Raw genomic sequence first — 26,851 nt, 5'->3', positions numbered from 1 at the left:
AACGGATGAACCTCAAAGACAACACAAAAGGACAAATATTGTATGATTCCACTTCTATGCTGCTGCTGCTGCTGTTAAGTTGCTTCAGTTGTGTCCGACTCTGTGCGACCCCATAGACGGCAGCCCACCAGGCTCCCCCATCCCTGGGATTCTCCAGGCAAGAACACTGGAGTGGGTTGCCATTTCCTTCTCCAATGCATGAAAAGTGAAAAGTGAAAGTGAAGTCGCTCGGTCGTGTCCGACTCTTAGCTACCCCATGGACTGCGGCCTACCAGGCTCCTCCATCCATGGGATTTTCCAGGCAAGAGTGCTGGAGTGGGGTGCCATTGCCTTCTCCACTTCTAGGAGGTACCTAGAAAGGTCAAAGTCCCAGATAGAAAGCAGAATGATGTTACCAGGGGCTGCAGGGAAGTGGGGGAGTGGAAGTTATTGCTCACTGGGTACACTGTTGCACTGACCACCTTTGAATCAAGAGCTTTATGTACTTCTTCCACTGTTTCCTTAAGGTAAGTGCCTAAGTGGTGTTATTTAAAATACTTTCAAAGTATAAAAGAAAGACATCCATGTTTACCTTTTCCAGGCACCTACTCTTGGCATTCAGTGGGGAGTGATGAAAAGTTCTGGAGATGGATACTGGCAAAGGTTGCACACAATGCAGATGCACGTAACACCAGGCATGCAATGCTCTTGATTGTCTGCTTAAAAGTAGCTAAATGATAAGTTTAAATATATTTTACAACAATAAAAACAAATATGGAAAAATATCTATAATCAGAATTATTAAGACTAATATTTTCTAAATTTATTTTTATTTATTCCTACTAAAACTTTTTTTAAAAGTAGTTTAAGACTCACAGTAAAACTGAGGGGAAGGGACAGAGAAAAACACACAGTTAGAAAGAGAACAGAATGAACCACAAAATAGAATAGTCTCCACTAACCTGAAATGGATGCCATTGTGAAGTTGAACTGGAAAGCCAAATTTCTCCCTAAAAGTGAAAGAAAAATCAGAGCAACATTTTTTTTAAAAACAGTACTGTTGATAATGCTCAATGATAATCTGTCATTACTGAGCACAAAAACTGATAGAAAGTAAATTATATACTGCAGCGACCTTTCAACAATACTACATGGCTCTTCCTACTCTACTGTTTATGGAGAATTCTCTAGATTTCAGAGAAGTAACCAAAGTCACACAAATACAACAAGTATGACACCAAAAACAGTTAACAAACACCCAGCAAATACTTAGTGAAGTTGCAAAAAAAGAGCAAAGCGTAGAGGTTAAACAGCTTTACCATTACATTATTGTGTGTGATTTTAGCAAACTTAAAACAATCTGTTCCTCTCAGCCACTTTCCCTATCTGTAAAATTGGGATGGTGGAACATATTTTACAAATAGCAAGTTGGATAGATTAAAATATCCCAGATGAAGCAAAACCCATTAACAAAGTAAATTATTCATTTAATGTTTTACTGAATATTTGCTCTACAGGGTTACAATTTAGGCTCAGTTTTAAAAGAGGAATTGGTATTCCATGGAGGGATGAGATTTCGGATGGAGAGAACACAAAGAGTTCAGAAATGGGGGAAAACCTGGTTTGTATTAAGAAATATTTCTGAATGGTTAAAACTTAAGAGTACACACGAGCAAGTGAAAGGAGGTGTGAGTCTGGAGGGTAGGAACTTTATTTAGCTTATCCATAATCTCCAAGAACACCTTTTCCAACTCTGAAATGGACAACCAACATTTTCTGAAACTAAGTCAGTGTTCTCCGAAGGTAGCTTCAGCAGCACCCTACCCTTACTCAAATTGCTCACCCTATGCCCTGCCTCATGTAGAATTCTAAAGCCACCACTAGGCTGGAAAAATAGGTAGGGTCTTCTGTGACTTGCTAAGAAGCTTGAAAGAGTCACAACACTAAAAGATATTTAAGTAGAGGAGTAAACCAAGGACTTCTAATTCTTTATCTACATGAACATGCCTTCACCATTTCATGGAAATATAATTCTCCTTCTCTGGACTGTAGGGCTTGCCTGGTGGCTCAGACGTTAAAGCGTCTGCCTCCAATGCAGGAGACCCGGGTTTGATCCCCGGGTGGGGAAGATCCCCTGGAGAAGGAAATGGTAACTCCATTATTAACTCCAGTATTCTTGCCTGGAGAATCCCATGGACGGAGAAGCCTGGTAGGCTACAGTCCACGGGGTCACAAACAGTCGGACACGACTGAGCAACTTCACCTTCACCTTCCTTCACCTGGACTGTAAGATTCTCCAGCAGGGTAGAGATTGAGTCTCTTCACCTCTATATCCACGTAGCCTAGTAAAATGCCTTGCATATAGTGAAGGCTCAGGGTGGCACTAGTGCCAGTACAAGAGATGTAAGAGACACAGATTCAATCCCTGGGTCGGGAAGATCCCCAGGAGGACAGCATGGCAACCCACTCCAGTACTCTTGCCTGGAGAATCCCATGGACAGAGAAGCCTGATGGGCTATGGTCCATGGGTCACAAAGAGTTGGACACAACTGAAGGAGATCAGCCCTGGGTGTTCTTTGGAAGGAATGATGCTAAAGCTGAAACTCCAGTACTTTGGCCACCTCATGCAAAGAGTTGACTCATTGGAAAAGACTCTGATGCTGGGAGGGATTGGGGGCAGCAGGAAAAGGGGACGACAGAGGATGAGATGGCTGGATGGCATCACCGACTCAATGGACGTGAGTTTGAATGAACTCTGGGAGTTGGTGATGGACAGGGAGGCCTGGTGTGCTGTGATTCATGGGGTCGCAAAGAGCCGGACACGACTGAGCGACTGAACTGAACTGAAGGGACTTAGCATCCAGGCACACAGGTTTGCTGAGATTGAAAGCAGAAGCTTTCTCCACTCTTATGAAAGAATGTAGTCTACAACTCTACAACCATTTCCTCCCACTATTTTAAACAACTCCTTTGATTATATCATTTTTAAAAAACTGCTTATAAACTCCTTCCCCAAATGATGTGATTTAATAGCAAAACCTAGCTGAATGTAAAATATGTTCAAAAATTAATGAGCTATGTATAGCAGGTCTGTCAGAAGTATACCTAGACATTGTTTAAAATCCAAAACAAAGGGAGATCAGCCTTGAAAATTCCCTGGGCAGACAAAACCAACATAGCCAGACAAACAAAGCTTAATTTAGCTTATTTTGAAAGACTAACTTGATCTGGGGCACTTCGCCTTTCTGCCTCTGGAAATCAGAAGCAAAACTTCCACTGTTTCCCAAGATTGCTATGAGGTAACCACTAACCAATTCTCCATCTTTTAAGAAAATGTTAATATAACCAATCAGTGTGAAGAATAAACAATCAATGCCCTCTTACTCAGAGAAGGCAATGGCACCCCACTCTAGTACTCTTGCCTGGAAAATCCCATGGAGGAGGAGCCTGGTAGGCTGCGGTCCATGGGGTCGCTGAGGGTCGGACACAACTGAGCGACTTCACTTTCACTTTTCACTTTTATGCACCGGAGAAAGAAATGGCAACCCACTCCAGTGTTCTTGCCTGGAGAATCCCAGGGACGGGGGAGCCTGGTGGGCTGCCGTCTATGGGGTCGCACAGAGTCGGACACGACTGAAGTGACTTAGCAGCAGCAGCAGCCCTCTTACTAAACAAGCTGCTTTGTATTAACTATATAGCCCTGAGCCTAATTCCATGTTTCGATTTGAGTGCTCTTGGTTGTCAAACTGTCTTTTTGGTGTATATACAATGAACCTTTACTAATTACTACTTCCATGATTCAGTGGTTTTACTTCTGCTATATCTGAACTTTTGACAGCATCCTTCGGAAATACTTTACAAGGTCTCATGTCAGTCATGCACGCTTGACATCAAGTGTTGCTGTTGTTCAGTCGCCCAGTCATATCTGACTCTTTGCGATCCTATGGACTGCAGCACGCCAGGCCTCCTTGTCCCTCACCATCTCCCAGAGTTTGCCCAAGTTCATTGGTGATGCCGTCCAGTCATCTCATCCTCTGAAGCCCTCTTCTACTGCCCTCAATCTTTCCCGGCATCAGGGACTTGACACCAAGTACCAGAAGCTAAATCACACACACACACACACACACACACACACACACTCTCTCTCTCTCTCTCTCTCTCTCTTTCCGCCACCTGGGTTTGGCTGCAACAGCAATTTAATAAAACTCTCCGTCACGCTTAGGCGTCCCCTCTGGCTTTTCCCAATAAACAGTGGTTGCAAATAAAAGGCCCCTAAAGGCCCGAGTTCCATTAGAACTGGGCGATGATGGAGAGTTCCGTTAGAGGGGCGAGGACCCCTGTTTCTCCCTCACCAACGTATTGGTGGAAGGAAGTGAGCCGGCCTTCCCCATCTGCCAGGAAAAGGAATGTTAGCTCTTTCAAAGAGGTAACAGGAGTTACCCCAGAACCTCTCCCCAGTGAGGTTAAGAAAAACATTCCCCCTCCTCGATCTCCGACCCCAAGACCCCCCTGACTCAGGTCTACCACTTACCCGTTTCAGCCGCACTCCAATAAAAACTTCCCGCCACCAGGCTTTCCTTTCTCTCCAGCCGGAGGCACTCACCCTTCCGGGTCGGTCTTCTCAACCAATTGCAGGTACTACCCTTCTCTAAATGGTCAAGGGGTGTGGCCACCATGTGCGTCACTGAACAAGACCAGAGATTATTGGTTGATGTTGGGAGCAGGTCTAGCCAATAGGAAGCGGGTTTGAACCTAGAGTGGGGGCGGCTGCGTGTTTCCGGAAGACGTGGCGGCTCTCGCCTGGGCTGCTTCCCGGCTTCGTTCTCTCCACTTCGCTGCACACCCAGGGCGCTCCGAGGTGCTGTTGCCGCCGCCCTCACCTCTGCAGCCATGATCTCGTTAACGGACACACAGAGTAAGCACCTGCCCCGAGGCCCCGCCTCAAGCCCCGCACACACCTTCCTCGGTCTGGGTCTCGCCCGCCTTCCCCTTTGCCTGCCCGGGTCAATGAATGAAGCTCCGCGATGGGGGCGGTGGCCTGCAATACTCAGCTAGGACTGCGGGACCCTGGAGGGCTTCCTGGAGGAGCCGGGTGCTGGACTTGCGGCTGCGGACCTGGCGGGAGGGGAGAGTCAGTGGGGTCTGGGGAGACGCCCGAGCTGGGGAAGGGGAGCTTTCGCCGAGCGCGCGGGGGTCGCGCCGCTCTCACTCTCAGGAAGATGGGCGCTTTGTTCCTGCGGGCGGCCGCTAGAGAAAGTTTGATGCGCGATGCCAGCGGCCCACTCTTGGGGATATTTTTGCACTTGACATACTTGGGGTCCTCTACAAGTTACTGCTGGTGGTTTGGAGGCCGTGTTTTAAATGTCATCCATGATAGGCTCTTTTTGGAAATGTGCTTACGCTTAAATATTTTGAGTATTTGCTTTTTGCCACCAGTGGAAGCAACCTTTTAAAAATCCCTTGAAATAGCTTCACTTTTCTATCGGCTGCTGTCTTCCCAATCGTAAACTTTGTGTTCAGTTAAACGACTTCTTTCGTTAATATTGTATTTTGTGCTTTGCGGTATGTTTTATTATTTTAGCATCTTTCTGTCTGCCACTGAGTTCTCCAGCCTATCTTATCTCTAAGATTCATATTGCTGTCTGTTTCCTTTCAATATAAAATTTCCCTTTCAATATAAAATATAAAAGGGGTAGTTTTCTACCCCTTTTTGTCAGTGTTAATAATTTTGTATTTACGTATCTGCCACCCCTGTGCTTCCTGTCTTTTGATGGTAGTGATAGTCTTTTTAATCTCACTTTATCTGCCATGCCTTTTTTTTTTTTATTCTGTATAACTTACTTGAATTTTAAAGATTTTTAAGAATTTAACAGTCTGTTGGAATAAAAAATAGAACTTCCTTTAAAAATGGCTTATTTTAAAGTGAAGTCGTAAGGTTTGGATTCAAGTCTTGACTAAGTTGAACTTCACCAAGCTTCTTATAACTCCTGCACACACTGCCACCCCAGGAAGGGTCCCTCCCTTCCTCAGATTGAACTGGGTCTGCACTGTGAGTGCCCATTTTGGTGTATCTGTTCTGATCAGATATAGAGTCCTTTTCTGTTTCTAGGTTTTTATGTTTGGGTTGGTTTTTTTGTTTTGGTTTGGTTTGGTTTAGTGTTATAATAAAACTACCTATTATATAAAAGCATCTTATATCAGTTTACCATGTGCTTTCATGTAAAATGTTTTCTTTAGTTCTAAAAGCCTTGTAAAGCAAAGAAGAATATATCTCTTGTATAAATTAAAGAAGGCTCAAAAGAAATCCAGTGTATAATCATGAGGAAAGCAAGAGAAACAAGACTTGATCCCAGGTCTGCAGACTCAAAAATCTTTGTTCTTTTCACTGTATCCTGCTAGCATCTAAGAAGACTTGATGTTAAGTTTATTTGAAATCTATCTTAGAGGGATGAAATTTTCCCATAGCAAAAAATAGTTTCAACAGTAGATATTTATTCTTTAGAATTATGCATTGATTTTTTGAGAGATTGGGTAGAATATTCAGAGCCTATTTTTGTTATGAGGCAGAACTCTGGTCCTCTTGACTGAAACCCAGAATTTAGCAGAATACTACACATAAATTGCTAGAATTTATTTCTAATAGTACTACTAATTACTCAGAGGAGGTACTTGATCTTTGCGTAGTTTTCCTATCTGTTAATACTCCTGTCTGAGTCTGTGATTATTACATATATATATTATTTACTTACCCTGTGCATATAGATTCTCCTAATTTACATCCTTCCAAAAACCAGAACGAGGGGGTTGGGTTGGAATATGGGCAGAATAGGCAGCATTCTCCTCACTTCATTACAGTGATGAAGAGGACGAAATTAAACTCTTTGCTGCTCATTTGCTGAATATTTTAAATAGATAATGGATGAGAATACAAAATGATTAGTGGACCAAAAGCTCTTTGGATTTCAACTGGTGTTTGTGTGTGTGTTCAACTGTAGGAATTGGCCATCATTCAAGTGACTTACCAAGATTAGTCTGGGATCCCCATTCTGGGAGACAGTGATCAAGTACTAGTCATAGTAAAAAAGCAGTTCATGACTTTTTAAGGGAATTCTATAATCCCTTCCAGTACCCTGCCCCGCAAAAAACCCACAAAATTTATTGAGGAGGCTGGAGTGGGGCAGTTGCCATGCTACCTCTAAAGCTTTACTTCATTATGTAACATTGCCTAAATTCTACCATGATGTTGAGTTGAGTTTTTATTATAACATTTTCTCTTTTTGAAAGGGCATAGACAGCGCTTCCTTGAAATGTCTTAAATAAGAAATCAAAGTGCTAAGGTGATTGTCATTGGACTAAGAATATCTCTACTTATCCAATTTCTACAATAAGCTTTTGATTTTAGATAAATTACTTTTATTAGATTTTTTAAATTAGATTGTGCTTTAAAAATACACATATCTGTGTGCATGTGCACATGCATGCATGCACATGGGCAAGAAGAATGAAATTTTAATAATGCACAAGAAAATACATTTATTTTCAGTCAGTTCAGTTGCTCAGTGGTGTCCGACTCTTTGCAACCCCATGGACTGCAGCACGCCAGGCTTCCCTGTCCATCACCAACTCTGAGAGCTTACTCAAACTCATGTCCATTGAGTCAGTGATGCCATCCAACCATCTCATCCTCTGTCGTCCCCTTCTCCTCCTGCATTCAGTCTTTCCCAGCATCAGGGTCTTTTCAGATGAGTCAGTTCTTCTCATCATATGGCCAGAGGATTGGAGTTTCAGCCTCAGCATCAGTCCTTCCAATGAATATTCAACTGATTTCCTTTAGGATTGACTGGTTGGATCTCCTTGCAGTCCAAGGGACTCTTGAGAGTCTTCTCCAACACCACAGTTCAAAAGCATCAGTTCTTTGGCACTCAGCTTTCTTTAGTCCAACTCTCACATCCATACATGACTACTGGAAAAACCATACCTTTGACTAGATGGACCTTTGTTGGCAAAGTAATATCTCTGCTTTTTAATATGCTGTCTAGGTTGGTCATAACTTTTCTTCCAAAGAGCAAGCGTCTTTTAATTTCGTGGCTGCAGTCACCATCTGCAGTGATTTTGGAGCCCAAGAAAATAAAGTCTGTAACTACTTCCATTGTTTCCCCATCTATTTGCCATGAAATGATGGGACCAGATGCCATGATCTTAGTTTTCTGAATGTTGAGCTTTAAGCCAACTTTTTCACTCTCTTTCACTTTCATCAAGAGGCTCTTTAGTTCTTCTTCACTTTCTGCCATAAGGGTGGTGTCATCTGCATATCTGAGGTTACTGATATTTCTCCTGGCAATCTTGATTCCAGCTTGTGCTTTATCCAGTCCAGTGTTTCCCATGATGTACTCTGCATATAAGTTAAATAAGCAGGGTGACAATATACAGCCTTGACATACTCCTTTTCTGATTTGGAACCAGTCTGTTGTTCCATGTCCAGTTCTAACTGTTGCTTCTTGACCTGCATACGGATTTCTCAGGAGGCAGGTCAGGTAGTCTGGTATTCCCATCCCATGTGGGCAACTTAAGACTCAGATTAGTAACTCATCCTTAATCACAGAAACTGCAGATGTGTGTGTATGGAGGGGGACTGGTGTTGGGTGGGAGGGGAGTGGGTGGGGTTTGGCTAGATTCAAATCTAGTCTTGAGGCTCCACAGTTTATAACTATAACTTGGGAACTGAAACATTCCACTGCTTTACCCAGTGCAGTCCAGCAAGAGAGGGTTGCCTCTAACATTTTTGCCAAAACAGTAGCAGGTTATTGCCAAATAGTCGCTCATGTGAATGGGTCAAAAGGCTCAAACTGCTTCGCTGTTCCATTTTCTCCCCTCCAGTTCTTCCCTAAGCCTATGTATTCACAAGCCCTCTGGTTATTAAAGCACTACTTGGAGCTGCCCTCTCACCATCAGAATCAAACCCAGTAAAATAAACATGCTGTTCATGCTGAACAGCGAGGCCAGTTTGAGTCTTTGGCACATTCAAATTAGGGACTATATGGCAATAACCTGCCGGTGTTTCGGCAGAAATGTTAGCGGCAACCCACTGTTACTGGACTGTACTGGGTAAAGCAGTGGAATGTTTCGGTTCCCGTGATATAGTTATAAGCTGTGGAGCCTCAAGACTAGATTTGAATTCCAGCCAAACCCCACACACTTCCCTCCCACTCAGCACCCGTCCCCCTCCACACACACCCATATTTGCCGATTCTGTGATCAAGGATGAGTTACTAATCTGTCTTAAGTTGCCCACATGAAACATGGAGCCAGTAATACTTTTTAACCCCCCAGTTTTGCCAAAGGAATTAGGACATTTGTTTAGACATCTCATGGCTCAGACAGTAAAGCGTCTGTCTGCAATGCAGGATCGATCCCTGGGTCGGGAAGATCCCCTAGAGAAGGAAATGGCAGCCCACTCCAGTACTCTTGCCTGGAAAATCCCATGGATGGAGGAGCCTGGGAGGCTACAGTCCATGGGGTTGCAAAGAGTCGGACACGACTGAGCAATGTCACTTTCACTTTCATTCGTTAAATGTAAAACCATATACATGGTCTTTCTTTTTCACTGCAGTTTTTAATAACATACCTGACATTATGTTAGTAACAAGCTGATTATATTAAACTTAAATCACCTAAAGATGCTTCTCCCAGAAGTTCAGCATACCCCAATACCCTTGAGTTTCATTTAATCTGATGTATTTAACTGGGGGGAGGGGGATCCTTTGGGAAGCAGTATGGCATGATGGTTAAGCACAGGGACTTTGGATTCGAATAGACCTGAGTTCAAATGCTTAACCAGGTGTGTGACTTTGGGCAAATGAAGTCAATTCTCTAAACCTCAGTTTCCTCCGTCTCTAAGATACTGTAATGATACCTACCTTGCAATATTACTGGGAGAATTAAGTTCAGTAAGAGATGTGAAGCACTTCATAAAGGCCAATTCATGGTAAATTCTCAGCATATAGTATGTTTGTTGCCATATAATTTCCTTTCTGAAGAACAAACATCTCAACATGTCTATGTTATCGTTAGGACAACTTGTGAAAAAAATAGAAATGGGTTGTATTTAAGTAACCGTGAACTTCCTGATGTTCAAGCTGGTTTTAGAAAAGGCAGAGGAACCAGAGATCAAATTGCCAACATCCGCTGGATCATGGAAAAAGCAAGAGAGTTCCAGAAGAACATCTATTTCTGCTTTATTGACTATGCCAAAACCTTTGACTGTGTGGATCACAATAAACTGTGGAAAATTCTGAAAGAGATGGGAATACCAGACCACCTGATCTGCCTCTTGAGAAATTTGTATGCAGGTCAGGAAGCAACTGACCTGGACATGGAACTGGACCTGGACAAGTTAGAACTGGACATGGAACAATAGACTGGTTCCAAATAGGAAAAGGAGTGCATCAAGGCTGTATATTGTCACCCTGCTTATTTAACTTATATGCAGAGTACATCATGAGAAACGCTGGACTGGAAGAAACACAAGCTGGAATCAAGATTGCCGGGAGAAATGTCAATAACCTCAGATATGCAGATGACACCACCCTTATGGCAGAAAGTGAAGAGGAACTAAAAAGCCTCTTGATGAAGGTGAAAGAGGAGAGTGAAAAAAAGTTGGCTTAAAGCTCAACACTCAGAAGACGAAGATCATGGCATCCGGTCCCATCACTTCATGGGAAATAGATGGGGAAACAGTGGAAACAGTATCAGACTTTATTTTTTTGGTCTCCAAAATCACTGCAGATGGTGACTGCAGCCATGAAATTAAAAGACGCTTGCTCCTTGGAAGGAAAGTTATAACCAACCTAGATAGCATATTCAAAAGCAGGGACATTACTTTGCCAACAAAGGTTCGTCTAGTCCAGGCTATGGTTTTTCCTGTGATCATGTATGGATGTGAGAGTTGGACTGTGAAGAAGGCTGAGCACCGAAGAATTGATGCTTTTGAACTGTGGTGTTGGAGAAGACTCTTGAGAGTCCCTTGGACTGCAAGGAGATCCAACCAGTCCATTCTGAAGGAGATCAGCCCTGGGATTTCTTTGGAAGGAATGATGCTAAAGCTGAAACTCCAGTACTTTGGCCACCTCATGTGAAGAGTTGACTCATTGGAAAAGACTCTGATGCTGGGAGGGATTGGGGGCAGGAGGAGAAGGGGACAACAGAAGATGAGATGGCTGGATGGCGTCACTGACTCGATGGACGTGAGTCTGGGTGAACTGCGGGAGTTGGGGATAGACAGGGAGGCCTGGCGTGCTGCGATTCATGGGGTCGCAAAGAGTCGGACACGACTGAACTGAACTGAACTAAGTAAGTAACCCAGCTGCCAGTGATTAAATCTTAACTACTAAATAGTTATTTAATGGATTGTTACTTGCTCATTTGTCCATATTTTTCTCTCAGAAATTATGTCTGACATCTGTATAGGTATTTTGGTAAGTTCTCCTGAAGCATTTAAGCATGAAAGTATCAGCCTCCAACTTTCTCAAGAATTTATGTCCATGGTATACACTTTCCAGTGTATTTATGGACAGGTACTTTGCTGACAAAGGTCCATACAGTCAAAGCTATGATTTTTCCAGTAGTCTTGTATGGATGTGAGAGTTGGACCATAAAGAAAGCTGAGCGGCACCAAAGAATTGATGCTTTTCAAATGTGGTGTTGGAGAAGACTCTTGAGAGTCCCTTGGACTGTAAGCAGATCAAACCAGTCAGTCCTAAAGGAAATCAGTCCTGAATATTCATTGAAAGGACTGATGCTGAAGCTTCAATACTTTGGCCACTTGATGCTAAGAGCCAGCTCATTGGAAAAGACCCTGATGCTGGGAAAGATTGAAGCCTGGAGGAAAACAGGGACGACAGAGGATGAGATGGTTGGATGGCATCACCGACTCGATGGATATGTGTTTGAGTAGGCTCCGGGAGTTGGTGGTGGACAGGGAAGCCTGGTGTGCTGCAGTCCACAGGGTCGCAAAGAGTCGGACACAACTGAGTGACTGAACTGGACTGAATCTGAATTCTTTTAGTCTAACTCTCAGAGAAAAAGGTAGCTGGAATGGGAGGCAGTCATTAACTGTAAATTGAAGTGAAGGATGTTGAAGAAGACAAATGTAAATTTTTAACTCATTGGAACATTTTACATGGCCTAAATTTTTAAGGAGCTGTGACTTAGATTTCAGCTTGCTGGAGCTGAGGTAACAGATCAGAAATCACTACTGCGTATATAAAATTGTATTTCCCAAAATATGGCAGTTTCAGTTCAGATCCATTATTTTCTACAGGTAGTGCTGCTAGGTAAAGTAAGGATTGATGACTGTTTTCCTGCAAGCAAAACTAAAATGAGCAAGGAAGTAATTACATGGATTGTGCTTTGTACAATTAACAGACTAGTGCAACTGTAACCATAAAAAGTTGAGACTCTTCAGAAGTACAGATAAGTCTAGGGAATGTAGAGGTAATAAAATCATTAGTTTTATATAAAGAGTAGCAGAGCCTTAAAAGCTTATACTTTCCACTACTCTATACTCAGTCCCTAGAACAGTTGCCAACATCTAGGAGTTGATCAACAATTTTTTGTTTCTGAGTGAAGAAGTAAAGACCCAGAATGTTAATATTAGGTAAAACAGTGTTGGAGACATGGTTTTAGGACTCAGACTAAATGTGTGAATAGGTGCATAGTTGAGAGAGACTTATAGTAGATAAATGCATAATAAACCATCAGGAAGTCAAAGTGATGCCTCACCTTCTGAATATTAACTTTTAGAGGAGACAGCTACTTCATTCTCAGAATCTCTCGTGTTGCCATTGTGAGAAGCAACGCATAATAGAGTGAAGTCTGTTGTACTGACGTCCTGTAGCATTTCTGGTAGGTTAAGCATTTTAAGAAGAAACTGCAGGTCTTGTGCATATAAACACTAGTCCTGGAACATAAAAGGAGAAGAGGGGACAAAGTACAAGTAAACCCATATACTTATGTCTGCAGCCAGAAGGTTTCTTGGGAGGAAAAAAATACATAACCAAAGGTTTAGAATCCTGATTCATCTTTCTCTATTATGGGTATGTTTGTGAGAAGTCCTCTGTTTCGTATAAGGAGCAGAAATTCTTAACTCATTTTAAATTTGAGAGTAATTTTCTGATGTTAATTTAATTTGTTATAGTTTATAAAGAATTTCATTATAAGTTAACCTGCAGTGTTGGGACCCATGTTTCCTTATCAGTCAAAAGAAAAACTGAACAATCTTTCCTAGTTTACAGGAATCTGAATGTAACTTTACTTTTGCTCTACCCTTAACTGTATGACTTATGTTGCAGAAATTGGAATGGGATTAACAGGATTTGGAGTGTTCTTCTTATTCTTTGGAATGATCCTCTTTTTTGACAAAGCACTACTGGCTATTGGAAATGTGAGTGTTTCAACATATATTTTAACTACATTCATAATGAAATTTTAACTTAATACAAATGAATTATTGCCAGCTGTAAAACCAGGGGAAGATAATTCACTGTTACTCATATGAAGATTCCTGTTACATTTTCTGTTTCCATCAGGAATGAAACTTGCAAGCTTACTGTTTAAATAAAAGGTAAACACTTAATGAGGTTTTCTAATCCCATAACTGCTTGGTTAAATATTTTGATATGTGATTTACAATAGAGTAAAATCAAGACTACCTCTGAGTAGTTCAAAGTAGATGACTTCAAAGCCCCATGTCTTGGTAAATTTGTTAATGTTGTTTTGACTTGAAATATCTGAGATTTAAAATTTACCTCAATAGCATAAGATGAAGAGTTTTTTAAAACCACTTCAACCTTTAAAATATATACCTCTATGAATAATTGGCTTGCTAAGAAAGGTGTGTATATTGTTTATTTGGAATGTATACTCTTTTGTATGGTGAAGGCTCTGCAAGAGCCCTAGAAATTAGTAACCCTCTTAAAAAAAGTGTTAGTTGCTCACTCATGTCCAACTCTTAGTGCCCCCGTGGTCTGTAGCCAGGGTCCTCTGTCCATGGATTTCTCCAGGCAAGACTACTGGAGTTGGTTGCCATGCCCTTCTCCAGGGGATCTTCCCAACCCAGGGATTTACCGTCTGAGCCCCCAGGGAAGCCCAGTAACCCTCCTAAGAGGGCAGTAAAGTCATTGAGTAAGGATGGAATAGTTTTGAAGTGTATATTAACATTGGGCTTTTAATTGGACATTGGAAAATATAAAGGATAACAAAATTGTTCAGAATTAATGTTTTAATAAACAGTAACATTAACAGTGTTGGCATCTCAGAATGTCAAACTTAAACATTAGGCTTAATAAATATTTGTGTGAAATATTTTTCCCCAAAGTACAGTAATGAAGAAAGGCAAGTGTTTGGGAATAAAACCTGGGAGAAAACAAGTTTTTAGTTGACCACCGTCTCTTGTCCATTGTCTGAAAACATACAGAATATATTTGAGAAGGCACAGCTGTGTTTCATATCAGCTGCTCCCAGACTTCTGGAATTAATAAAACTAGGATCTTCCTCCTGGGTTTGTGTGATTTCTTCTACTACCAAATGGGCCATGTCAGGTTTTCACCCATCTGTAGGAACTGCTGTCAGTCCTGATAAAAGTTTTCAGAACCAGGAGTCCCTTCAGTTGATACTTTACAGGCACCTACTCTCTTTCACCTTGCGGCTCATCTTGTTAATAGACAAAGCTCTCACCATCTAGCTAAACCTGGGGAAACCACCACAGGTGCAGACACCCGTGGGCAATGCCTCATTTGTCTTTCCTTCTCTTTTCTTCATCTGATCATAACAGAAGAGGGCTGAGCAGAGAGGGATGTAACTACCACTTCAACATGGTTCTGCCTCTTGTGTGCATCGGTGGCCTTCTCTGGCCAGTTGGCCACATTAAAACACACATGTCTTAAACATTTATCGTATTTAGCTTTGACCTTCCTTTTCAAGCATGTACAATGCATTTAACTGCTTAACTATGTTGCATTTTCCTTCTCTTGCAGGTTTTATTTGTGGCTGGCTTGGCTTTTGTAATTGGTTTAGAAAGAACATTCAGATTCTTCTTCCAAAAACATAAAATGAAGGCTACAGGATTTTTCCTGGGTGGTGTGTTTGTGGTCCTGATTGGTTGGCCTTTGATAGGCATGATCTTTGAAATTTATGGATTCTTTCTCTTGTTCAGGTAAGTCAACTATTTTATTATTTCAGTAAACCATTATGTCAGATAATTATTACAGAAACCCAGGTGTGTTTATCAAGTGCAGATGATTGCTTGTGTCAGGGTATAAATTAACTTGTAAAGCATTTTCAGTGCTATAAAATTTACTTTGGTGGCATCTTAAGACACTCTGTCTCTGTTTGCTATTTTCATCAACCAACCAGTGATAGATCAATCCAGCGTTTTAACATGTAGAACCTGATACTGCACAGTTATTGCCACTTGATGATGCTTTCTTTAGTGCGTGCAGAAGTTAAAAAATTTTGGACCAAATACATTATGGGAGGTTTTGATCATTTAGTATTTTATGAATGCCGCTTACCAAGTAAATAATAGTATACAATGTGAGAAAACACTTTTAAGTACGGTTGATTAAATTATTTATTCAAGAAAGGTATATCATTTGTCTTCTATCTGCCAAGCACTGTATTGCCCACAGGAAACATAAAAACTAAGTGCCAAATCTGCTTTAAGGAATCTCTCATTTCTGATCCATGAAATAGACTGTACAGGAACTGGTGGGATATAGTAGTAATGTGGTTATAGATGTGCATGCAGAATGTCACAGAGCACAACTAAAGAAGGGATCACATCCAGGGAGAGGGAAGAAATGGTAACTGAATTTTGAAGTTGCTTAAAAGTTCAAAATTTTAACAAAATTTCTTTTTGTGTGGCTAACAGTCGATTTTGGTGATAGAGAATCTGTTTGTTCTAAGACCTTTTCCCCCTCTCCCAGGGGCTTCTTTCCTGTGGTTGTTGGCTTTATTAGAAGAGTGCCAGTCCTTGGATCACTCTTGAACTTACCTGGAATTCGATCGGTAAGTAATCCTATATTTAGCAACATATTTTTTGAACCATTAAAATAAGTGCTCTCTGGGAGAAAGAATGGTTTGGGAGTTTGGGGTTAGCAGATGTAAACTATTATATTTAGAATGGATAAACAACAATATCCTGCTGTATAGCACAGAGAACTATATTCAGCATCCTGCAATAAATCATTACAGAAAAGAATATAAAAAAGAATATACGTATATATATGTATAACTGAATCACTTGGCTTTACAGCAGAAATTAACACAATGTTGTAAATCAACTACAATTTTTAAATTGTTTAAATAAAATAAAAATTTTAAAGATAAATAATTGTTCTCTGATGCTCTTTTTGAATTGATAACATGATTGATATGTTTTTATTATGATATAAACAGTTGCATCACATAAATTGTGGTTACAATGAATAACAATATAATCATTACTAAATCTATAAAATCTGAAATTTGGTTTCACTGTATCCACATTTAATGTTGTTTTCCTTTTTTCATGTGACTTGGATTGCTATGTTACCTTTCTCTTTGAGAGTTCAAAGCACCTTTCAATTAACTTTTATAAGAGCTCTAATTTTAGAAGCAATAATATAAAAGAACACCATTATTTCTTACAAATATGTTCTCTCTTAGACTGTATCACCAAATGGAGTGTGTTGAAACAATTAAATAAAGCATTGTGATACTGAGAGTCAGATGATAAAATTCTGTTCCCAGTTCTGTCCACAGTTAGAACAGTCTTGTCAAATCTGTATCTCCAGGGCAGGCCATCAACTTCTTACAGATGTTTGCAGATTTGCATAGATGCTTCTAGAGATACTCCATAGCATGTATTGAATTCTCAAAGAGCTAAAGGATGGCTTTCCCACCAAGGAATAGGTACCACTGTAAGCCTGATCTCATTTCAATTTTAGAGTCAGAATCTCACAGCTCAGATAACCTAGATATTTGAAGTTACCTTTAGAGAGAAAATGTGCTTTCTCTCCACCTGAATTTGTCATAAAATTCTAATGAATTCATGAGTGCCAGTCACTTATTTGCAATAATATAAAATGTTGGGACCTAGGCTTATAGGGGTATATCCTGATTTCATTTGCATTAATCCCCAAACTCATACAATAGTCACTGTTGTTTATACTTAGAATGTCTTTTGAATGTACTAAAACTTCTAGTTATATAGAGTTGTACTTATTAATCATGTCCCTAATTTAAGAATTCTTCAGTATTTGCATAAATGAACATTCAGTGCTATAAATTTTGTTTTCTACTATTGCTTCATTAAAATAAATAAGCATTCCTTAATATTATTATTTTTTTATTATTAAGTAAAAGTATGAACAGTGATAAAAAAGGGGTAAATGACTGCTACATTTTGATAGTATTGTAGCCACTTGGGTTATGTAACTTAATATCTTCACTAATTACTTTGTTTTAACATCTGTTTGCATCACCATCTGGAATGCTGAAGAAAGCCCAATTGCTTTGTATTTGGGGTGGAGTAATCAAGTAAATAACCACTTACATTACTATGTGTTAAAACTTAAGTTCTGTAATTACCGATTTATGTTGCATCATTAAGTCTCTTTTTAATGTCATTGCCACTTTCAGTCTGAAGTCCAGAATACACATTTAAAGTATTTTTAGTCAATAGCTGTTGTTAATTATTGAACTTAATGGAGCTAAATCTGTTTGTTCAAAGACTACATAGGCCCAGAAGAGATCCACAATAATGGTCAGTTGAAATAATATTATTGGGTTCATTAATGCATGAATGGCTGACATTTCAGCTTTTTTTTTTTTTAATTTTTCTTTTGTTAAGCTAGAAGCGTTAACTTCATTTTATCCAGTTTTTTTAATTCATTGTGTTGCATTTCTCATGTTGCACTTTTAAAGTCATATGTATAACATGTCATGCAAAAACTTGTAGAAAAAAATTTTTTATATACATTTATGTGTCAGAAGATGGTGAGTAGTACTGGATTAGTCATTGTCGGTCATACCTTAAATTTCCACAAATCTTACAAAACTGGGTTTTTTTAATCAACATTTAAAGTGTTGATGTGATATTTTTAAGTGCTCTAGGCTTTCTTTTAACTATCTGTTTTTCTTCTCCTTGCAGTTTGTAGATAAAGTTGGAGAAAGCAACAATATGGTATAACAACCATTGAATTGAAGACTCATTTAAAATATTGTATTATTTATAAAATCCTTTGAAGAATATTCAGCACAAAATTAAATTACCTGAAATAGCTTGTAATGTTCTTTACAGAAGTTTAAAACGTATAGCCTACAAAGTACCAACAACAGTTAACAAAGAAGCGATGAAAACAGGCTTCTAACCAAGTCATCTAAGAGGTCAGCAAGCAAACCGAAGGAGGTGAAATCTATGTTACATGCATATTGAAACTTTTAAAGGCCATGTTTATTATTTTTCCACAGTGTGTGAAACACAGCCATCCTTAGAGGACTGTAATCCCTATTTCTTTCCTTCTTATGTTCAAGATGCAAGCATATCCATAGGCATTTGCTTTTTAGAAGTCTCCACTGCAATGGCAAAAATATTTCCAGTTGCACTGTGTCTCTGAAAATGATGCATGAGTTAGATTGGATTATGTTATTTTAATCTATTAAAACCAGGAAAACCCAGTGTTGATGTATGAATCCCTTTTTTTTTTCTTTTGGTAAGAATATGGTTAAAATAAAACTTTCATGGTTCTTCTGAATCTTAATATTTTAAAACCAGATGAAAATCCGACCTAGATATTCTTTGTTGTAATGTTGCAAAGGTCATTCTTTACTAGCTTACAGTTTCTAAGTTACAGCTCACTCAGCACTTTTTCCTTCAGCAACACACTCTGGAAATCCTGATATTCCTTGGGACTCTCATCTGAGCATCTGTATCTTTCATGACACATGAGCATTTAACAGAAAGCCATCTCGGCCATGAAACAGTCTGTTACAAAGCTTGTTTCACTGAATGGTGTGTTCTTTAAGATACTAAGTGATACAACCCAAGTGAGATTTTTCCATGTCATGATCCAGTTTTTCCTTTTATTTTTTTTAAATTTTAGCAGTGGTTTATTATTTTGCTTTTCATACATTGGAATAACTACTGGTAATTTTTACTTTAACATGTAACACGTTATAAGGTTAAATTTACAGCTGTTTTTTAAAGGGCTGTTCACAGAAGCCAATTTTTCCCTTATTTTCAGCTTTTTCCTAATATAAAAATCAGTATGCATAATGTGTGTTTCATACACTCGCTCTTCATCTTGAATTCGTGGAGAGAATATCTGAGTTCACACGCAAAAGTTACTTTACCATAATTAAACTGGCTATGGTTCTGAAAAACATGACACTACAAAAATGATGTGTTATTTTCTCCCCTGTTGCTGCTCGACGGGCAGTAGGTAGGAAGCTGGGGGTGTTTCCTCAGTAGTAGTTTTCCAGGGAGGCACCCTTTTGTAGAGGTAGGAAGCCATTTCAAGAGTCATAGTACTATTTGTTTTACTACTAATGATTGTACTATTTGCTCATTTTTTTTTAACAGTTGCAAAGCTTTTTAATACATAAAATCATAATTGAAATTTGTGGTTTTTATTTACAAACATGTCTACAAGATACATTATTGCCTATGTTACTAGTAGTTAAGTCTCTTGATGCACAGGGAAGTCCCATCCTTGCTCATCTAAAGAAAGAACGACTTGGTAGATAGTCTTAATGGTTCAGCCTTGTGGATTACTGTCTTTTCGGTACTGGCATTTGATTTATGACATAATCTGTGAACATAGATGATATTGACAAAATGAGACTCCTACCTCAATAGTTCATGGAATGGTAAGAAACCCTTTGTTGTCTAATGTTCTTCAAAAAAGTACTATCCTCACTTGGAGAGTGTCAAATACCTACATACTTGGGGGACTGACTTATATAAGTTGCCCTGTGGGACTCTGTTATACATATTTTTGACTGACCCATATTATTTACAGTGGCTAGATAAGTCTACCTTTTTTTAGAGCAAGAACAGTATCTATTAATGTAAGGAGCATCTGTATTATTTAACTCCCTTGTAGACATGAATTTCTATCAAAATGTTCTTTGCACTGTAGCAGAGATCTCTTTTTCAACAATCTTGTTTCAGAAAACATGATTAGACAGAAGTGTATAAAAGATGTGATAATCTCCCAATCAGAATGAGAGGCTTGGAGCAGTTTTCAGTTTTATCAAATGTGAGTTTGGGACTGCTTGGCAGCATTGTATGTTTCTTAGAACCATTGATGAGGCTCTACTTTTAAACATAACTTGTTTTCTGACAGAAAACACTGTACATCATATTGTTTCTTCCTTTCCAAAATTAGTCTTCTGTCTGTGACCAAAAAAAAAAAGCATCAGTTATTGCGATAAAGGTGGAAGAAAAGGTCTAACACTACTTAGCCTTAAGTGTTTCTGGCATTGTTCAAATCTATTTTCTGTAACAGAAACCTATTTGGAATGTTTTTCTTTTCCCCTTATACATTGTAATTCCTGGAATACTGCTGCTGTTAAAAGTCTCACAGATTATATGATCTAACCATTGAATATTGTAAATACACTTGTCTTACTTCTCAATAAAAGGGTACTTTTCTATTAATTGGTGGTTGTCTCAACTTGGGCTGCTAAAACAAAATTCCACAGACCAACTTACACAAGAGATGTTAGTTCTCATGGTTCTGGATTCTGGGAAGTCCAAAATGAAGATCCTGGCAGATTCAGTTCCTGGAGAGGGCCCTCTTTCTAGCTTGCAGACAGCTGCCTTCTTACTATGTCCTCACATGACATAGAAAAAGAGAATGAGCTCTCATCTCTCTTCTAATAAGGACACTAATCCCTTTATGAAGCATCCCATCTTGGTCACCTCATCTAAACTGAACTACCTCCCCATGGCCCACTCCCAGTGCCAGCATATTGGCGGTTGAGTTTTCAATGTATAAGTTTGAAGGGAACAAAACTTCAATCATAACAATGGTCAGATGTATTTTTATTATGAAATTCTAAAAATCGAGCATTGTTCAATAACCCAACTTGTGTTTTAAATTGATGGGGAAACAGTGGAAACAGTGTCAGACTTTATTTTTGGGGGCTCCAAAATCACTGCAGATGGTGATTGCAGCCATGAAATTAAAAGATGCTTGCTCCTTGGAAGGAAAGTTATGACCAACCTAGATAGCATATTCAAAATCAGAGACATTACTTTGCCAACAAAGGTCCGTCTAGCCAAGGCTATGGTTTTTCCAGTGGTCATGTATGGATGTGAGAGTTGGACTGTGAAGAAAGCTGAGCGCCGAAGAATTGATGCTTTTGAACTGTGGTGTTGGAGAAGACTCCTGAGAGTCCCTTGGACTGCAAGGAGATCCAACCAGTCCATTCTAAAGGAGATCAGTCCTGGGTGTTCTTTGGAAGAAGTGATGCTAAAGCTGAAACTCCAGTACTTTGGCCACCTCATGCGAAGAGTTGACTCATTGGAAAAGACCGATGCTGGGAGGGATTGGGGGCAGGAGGAGAAGGGGACGACAGGATGAGATGGCTGGATGGCATTAGCGACAACGGACGTGAGTCTGAGTGAACTCCAGGAGTTGGTGATGGACAGGGAGGCCTGGGGTGCTGCAATTCATGGGGTCGCAAAGAGTCGGACACGACTGAGTGACTGAACTGAACTGAATATGCAGTTTTCTTTTTTATAGAAGGATCATCACATGTTTCATTTCCAAATTGTTTAATTATAATCAGAAATAGGCTTCAGGTAAAACAAAGTGAGCAGTGAATTTAGAAATTGGTGGAGAAATGCTTAATTTTTTTTCTCAACATGGAAGTAATATATAATATTTAAGTATTCATGACTTAAAGTCACTTAATGGCAGCAGTGTTTTGATCATAAACTTTAGTAAGGCCAAAAGCCACTGGACAAATCTATCAGTTAAGGTCCACAATAAGTTTGTTGCATCCGATCATTAAACCACAAATCTTGACTATTGTCTGTTGAACTGCGAGTCTTGAATCCATTATTAAATATCCAGTACGTCTTTCTAATGGTGAAGGACAGGGAGGCCTGGTGTGCTGGAGTCCAAGGGGTCACAAAGGGTCAGACACGACTTAAGGACTAAACAACATCTTTCTAACCTTTTCCTCTGGGCTAAAAGGTTCCAACCTCTGTGTCTGCTTGTATCCATGTAGGAGGTTGGACATAGCATCTGCCCCAGATCCTTCAACTGATACTTTTCCATGGCCTTACCTTTACCAAGACCTGTTAAAAGGTCACCTCTATTTGACTAGGCCAAAACAGCTGGCCCTTCCATGTCCTCTCCTAGATCGTTCCACTTGTTTTGTATTTATATGGTTTTGGGAAAGAGATTCTTGAGCTTCAAAGCTTAAGTAAAGGATGGTAAAAACATTGGCCAATGAGTGGGGAGTTTTATTTTGGATAGTGGGCCTTCTCAGCCCTAAATCTCCTAAAGCTGGTAGCTCTTTGGGGAGTTAACTTCTTCCACCCCTTTATGAGACAACTGGCCTATGGAGCTGACTGGCCTTCACAGAGAATAAAGCCAAAACAAAGTAGGAATTAAACCCAGTGACCTCAACATCCAGTACCAAAATCCTCTATTCTTTCATCAGAGGTAATTTCTATCTTTGAGTATCTTAATAGCCATATTGTCCAGGTAATCTTTCCCAAGATAGGAGCTGTTTGAAAAAGACAAACATCATATGTGATTTCTAAAAAAAAAAAAAAAATTTGATACAAATGAACTTAATAAAGAAATAGACTCACAGACATTGAAAACAAACTTACAGTTACCAAAGTGGATGGAGTGGGGGGAAGGTAGATAAATGAAGAATTTCAGATTAACAAATACACACTACTATATATAAAATAGATAAACAACAAAGACCTACCGTAGAGCACAGGGAACTATATTCAGGGAACTATATTCAACTATATTTTGAAATAACCTATAATGGAAAAGAATCTGAAAAAGGTTTATATATATATATATATATATAACTGAGTATTAGTTTGCTGTGCATCTGAAGGGCTTCTCTGGTGGCTCAGACAGTTAAGAATCTGCCTGTAGTACAGGAGACTTAATAGACACTAGTTCGATCCTTGGGTCAGGAAGACCCCCTGGAGAAGCCTGGAGAATTTCCTGAAACTAATATAACCTGCACCCGAAACTAATATAACATTGTTTATAAACTATACTTCCATTCTTAAAATGTATAAATTAAACAATTTTTTTCTAAAGGTAGGCGCTGTTGTGTGTGTGAACACAGTAATCACGGATCTTGTGAGAATGCAGTTTAAACTTTGTGTTGTTTAAGTTGGGCCTGGGCACCCTGAAGTCGACTAGAAGAATTCAGATAACATCAGTGATAGGAGCAAAATTATCTGCATTAAATATGCCTTTTAAAAAAGTTTCAGAGAGAAAAACAAGTATCACGTATTTATGTATATGCAATCTAGAGAAAATGGTATGGGTGAACCTATTTGCAGGGCAGGAAGAAAGACCAGATGTTAAGAAGAAACATGTGGACAGAGGCATATGCAGGAAGGGGAGGGTGAGACAAAACGGGACATGGGGATTGACATACGTAAACCACCGTGGGTGAAAAATAGATAGCTGGCGGGAACCTGATGCACAGCATAGGGAGCTCAGCTCAGTGCTTGTGATAACAGAGAGGGATGGAATGCGGGGGGGCGAGGGTATGTGTGTGAGAGAGAGGGAGCTTCACGAGGAGGGGGACATGTGAATACATACGGTTGATTCTTCTTGTACAACAGAAACTAACACAATATTGTAAAGCAATTACACTCCAATTTTTTTTTTTTTTTTTAATGAAGGAAAAATAGGTTTCGGATCCAATTTGTCCAATAGCCACTGCCAGGTCATCAGGTCAGCAGAATAAAATGTAATGTTTTTGCATGTCAACTGTTTTGTAATCAAATAAGTAACTTCTTTTTTAGCCCATTTCTAGATTTAGACCTGTAAAACTCTTTAACTTTTGTGATTTAACAAAAACATTTGATTGGGAGTCAATGCCTTTTTAGAACAAACTTACCTTCTCGCATGCTACTTTTGATAAGACTAGAATATTGATAACATGTCAAAGCCATTCTCCTCACTTGTGCATATTATGCTGAAAATGGCGGCTTTGACGTAAAACATCTGCTTATGAATTCATTAGCGAACCTGTTATAGACAAAGCACATTAATTTATTTCTTCTTAAAATCGTAATTTCAAAACACAGTTTGACTGGCAATTTATTTTCCTGTCCCTCTTTCTAGAACCTTTGTGTGTGTTTGGTATGGAAAGGGGAAAAAAGACATTTTAGTTGTTTATTGATGAATGATCAGTCATTTCAGTCATGGCCGACTCCTTGCAACCCTAGGGACTGTAGCCTGCCAGGCTCCTTCTGTCCATGGGATTCTTCAGGCAAGAATACTGGAGTGGCAGTGGGTTGCTGTGCTCTCCTCCAGGGGATCTTCCCAACCCAGGGATCAAATTCACATCTCCTGCGACTCCTGCATTGCAGGTGGATTCTTTACCTGTTAAACCAGCAGGGAAGCCCAGTTGCTTGTTCAGTTCAGTTCAGTTCAGTCCAGTCGCTCAGTTGTGTCCGACTCTTTGCGACCCCATGAATTACAGCACGCCAGGCCTCCCTGTCCATCACCAACTCCTGGAGTTCACTCAGACTCACGTCCATCAAGTCGGTGATGCCATCCAGCCATCTCATCCTCTGTCATCCCCTTCTCCTCCGTTGCTTGTTAGGATAACCTAATAACTGGGTTTCAGTTATGAGTTCTTTTAAAATATGGTCTTTTTTCTATTGCTTTTTCTTTGGAACTTGCTACAATCCCTTGAAATTAATTTATAAAATCCTAAAACCTAATCTTTAATGTTAAGATTTTTCTCTAGATATGGTCGTAATCTTTTAGTCCTTAATTTTTATCTTCCTCCTCTCCTAAACAGTAGAAAATACTACATTCATGGTTCTGGCTCTTTCTTGCTTTAATTATTCTTTAAAGGGAGTAACTATTTCTTAAGTTTTTACCTACAAACTCCTTTATATATTTCATTCTCATTTACTAACCAAATCTCCTTTCTGCATATGACTATCAAGTCCAAATGTCAGATGCCCAAACCTCAATCTCTCTTGCAGAAGTATTTACAGGTAGATAGCATCACCCATCAGAGAAGGCAATGGCAACCCACTCCAGTGTTCTTGCCTGGAGAATCCCAGGGACAAGGGAGCCTGGTGGGCTGCCATCTATGGGGTTGCACAGAGTCGGACACAACTGTAGCGACTTGGCAGCAGCAGCGCAGCAGCACCCATCAAGCTTCAATCCCAAGACAAACTCATCTGTTCCTTCTCCATATGCCCTGATATTTCTATTGCTAGCCATTCTCCCAGTCATGCAGACGTTAAGCTTTCAAGTTTTTTAGTTTGTGTTATCACTTTTTATTTACCACTCAAAATGTCCAAGGGTCAGAATAGGATCTATCAGCATCACTTGGGAGTTTATTAGAAATGCAGATTCTCAGGCCCCATCCCATCTGTACTCAATCAGAACACACATTTTAATGAGATTCCCAGATGATTCAAAAACACATTAATAAATACCTGCAGAGCACTACTCTAACATTTAGAAGAAAGAGATCATCTCTCTCATCCATGGTACCTTAGCACATGGTGGCCACTCTGATCCTTGTTCACTGTCTGCCTGTGTGTGTAACTGTTTCAACTAAAGAAAGTCTTGCTGAAAGTGAAAGAGGAGAGTGAAAACCTGGCTTAAAACTCAACATTCAAAAAACTAAGATCATGGCATCTGGTCTCATCACTTCATGGCAAATAGATGGGAAACATTGGGAACAGTGACAGACTTTATTTTCTTGGGCTCCAAAATCACTGCAGATGGTGACTGCAGCCATGAAATTAAAAGACACTTGCTCCTTGGAAGAAAAGGTATGACCAACCTAGACAGCATATTAAAAAGCAGAAATATTACTTTGCCGACAAAGGTCCGTCTAATCAAAGGTATGGTTTTTCCAGTAGTCATGTATGGATGTGAGAGTTGGACCATAAAGAAAGCTGAGTGCCAAAGAATTGATGCTTTTGAGCTGTGGTGTTGGAGAAGACTCTTGAGAGTCCCTCGGACAGCAAGGAGATCAAACCAGTCAATCCTAAAGGAAACTAGTCCTGAGTATTCATTGGAAGGACTGATGCTGAAGCTGAAACTCCAATACTTTGGCCACCTGATGCGAAGAACGGACTTATTGGAAAAGACCCTTATGCTAGGAAAGACTGAAGGCAGGAGGAGAGGGGACGACAGAAGATGAAATGGTTGGATGGCATCACTGACTCGATGGACATGTGTTTGAGCAAGCTCTGGGAATTGGTGATCAACAGGGAAGCCTGGCATGCTGCAGTCGATGGGGTTGAAAGAGTCGGACACAACTGAGTGACTGAACTGAACTGTACATATTTGGGTCATAGCCCTCTTGCCTTCTCCAAATTCCTTTTTGCAGTTCTCTTCCATATGATCAATTTTTCCTCCTCTGCCGATCATCTCCATCAGCATACAGGTTCTGCAAATGGTCATCAAAAGAAACCAACAAACCTGGTTGATTTAAGCAAAAGAGGACTTTCTTCAAAGGACACTGCAGGTGGATCACCACCTCCTCAGCACTGCATGCAGGAATCTGTCACTAGCATTGTAGCCAGTATTGCCCACACAAACTTGAGCATCCTACAACCACTGCTGCACCA

The 26,851-nt window shown here is 39.9% G+C and overlaps 2 protein-coding genes across 13 annotated transcripts in view; one reads left to right on the top strand and one right to left on the bottom strand.

Moving 5' to 3' along the window:
* RECQL (RecQ like helicase) overlaps positions 1–6,197 on the bottom strand; it is a 34,309-nt gene extending 28,112 nt beyond the window's left edge. For 3 of the 8 annotated variants that reach the window (XM_086401823.1, XM_086401824.1, XM_086401822.1), the window contains exons 1-3: positions 4,511–4,576; positions 942–989; positions 572–709 (exon numbers count right to left, since the gene is read on the bottom strand). Coding sequence is in view for 3 of the 8 variants with exons in the window: in XM_086401818.1 (XP_086257944.1) it covers positions 942–989; positions 4,511–4,871 (409 nt within the window). In the remaining 5 variants the exon portion in view is untranslated. Of the gene's footprint in view, positions 1–571; positions 710–941; positions 990–4,510 lie in introns of all 8 variants that reach the window. The other 5 variants (XR_015164201.1, XM_086401818.1, XM_086401821.1 and 2 more) reach the window with 3 other exon arrangements.
* GOLT1B (golgi transport 1B) lies at positions 4,739–20,680 on the top strand. 5 transcript variants are annotated; one of them, XM_086401843.1, is made up of 5 exons: positions 4,739–4,894; positions 13,329–13,420; positions 15,012–15,190; positions 15,963–16,044; positions 18,170–20,680. In XM_086401843.1, exons 1-5 carry the CDS (start codon positions 4,870–4,872, stop codon positions 18,206–18,208), a joined length of 417 nt encoding a protein of 138 aa, XP_086257969.1. In that variant the 5' UTR covers positions 4,739–4,869; the 3' UTR covers positions 18,209–20,680. The 5 variants fall into 5 exon arrangements, with proteins under 5 accessions (XP_086257969.1, XP_086257970.1, XP_086257973.1 ...); XM_086401844.1 differs by having other exon boundaries at positions 13,329–13,600; XM_086401847.1 differs by lacking the exon at positions 13,329–13,420.
* The last annotated feature ends 6,171 nt before the right edge of the window (positions 20,681–26,851 follow it).

This window comes from Bos grunniens, chromosome 5 (genome assembly GCF_055505025.1).
Source record: "Bos grunniens cultivar Pamir isolate PY7600 chromosome 5, Bosgru_T2T1.0, whole genome shotgun sequence".
Lineage (NCBI taxonomy): Eukaryota > Metazoa > Chordata > Mammalia > Artiodactyla > Bovidae > Bos > Bos grunniens.
The sequence above is the reverse complement of the archived record's forward strand: the minus strand, read 5'-3'. Positions and strand labels throughout refer to the sequence as shown.

What these genes read in the sequence shown, in the direction of transcription:
- GOLT1B (XM_086401843.1), top strand. Translation starts at nt 4,870, where the DNA reads ATGATCTCGTTAACGGACACACAGA. An exon ending in CTCGTTAACGGACACACAGA is followed by an intron (nt 4,895 to 13,328) that starts GTAAGCACCTGC and finishes CTTATGTTGCAG; the next exon opens with AAATTGGAATGGGATTAACA. An exon ending in CACTACTGGCTATTGGAAAT is followed by an intron (nt 13,421 to 15,011) that starts GTGAGTGTTTCA and finishes CTTCTCTTGCAG; the next exon opens with GTTTTATTTGTGGCTGGCTT.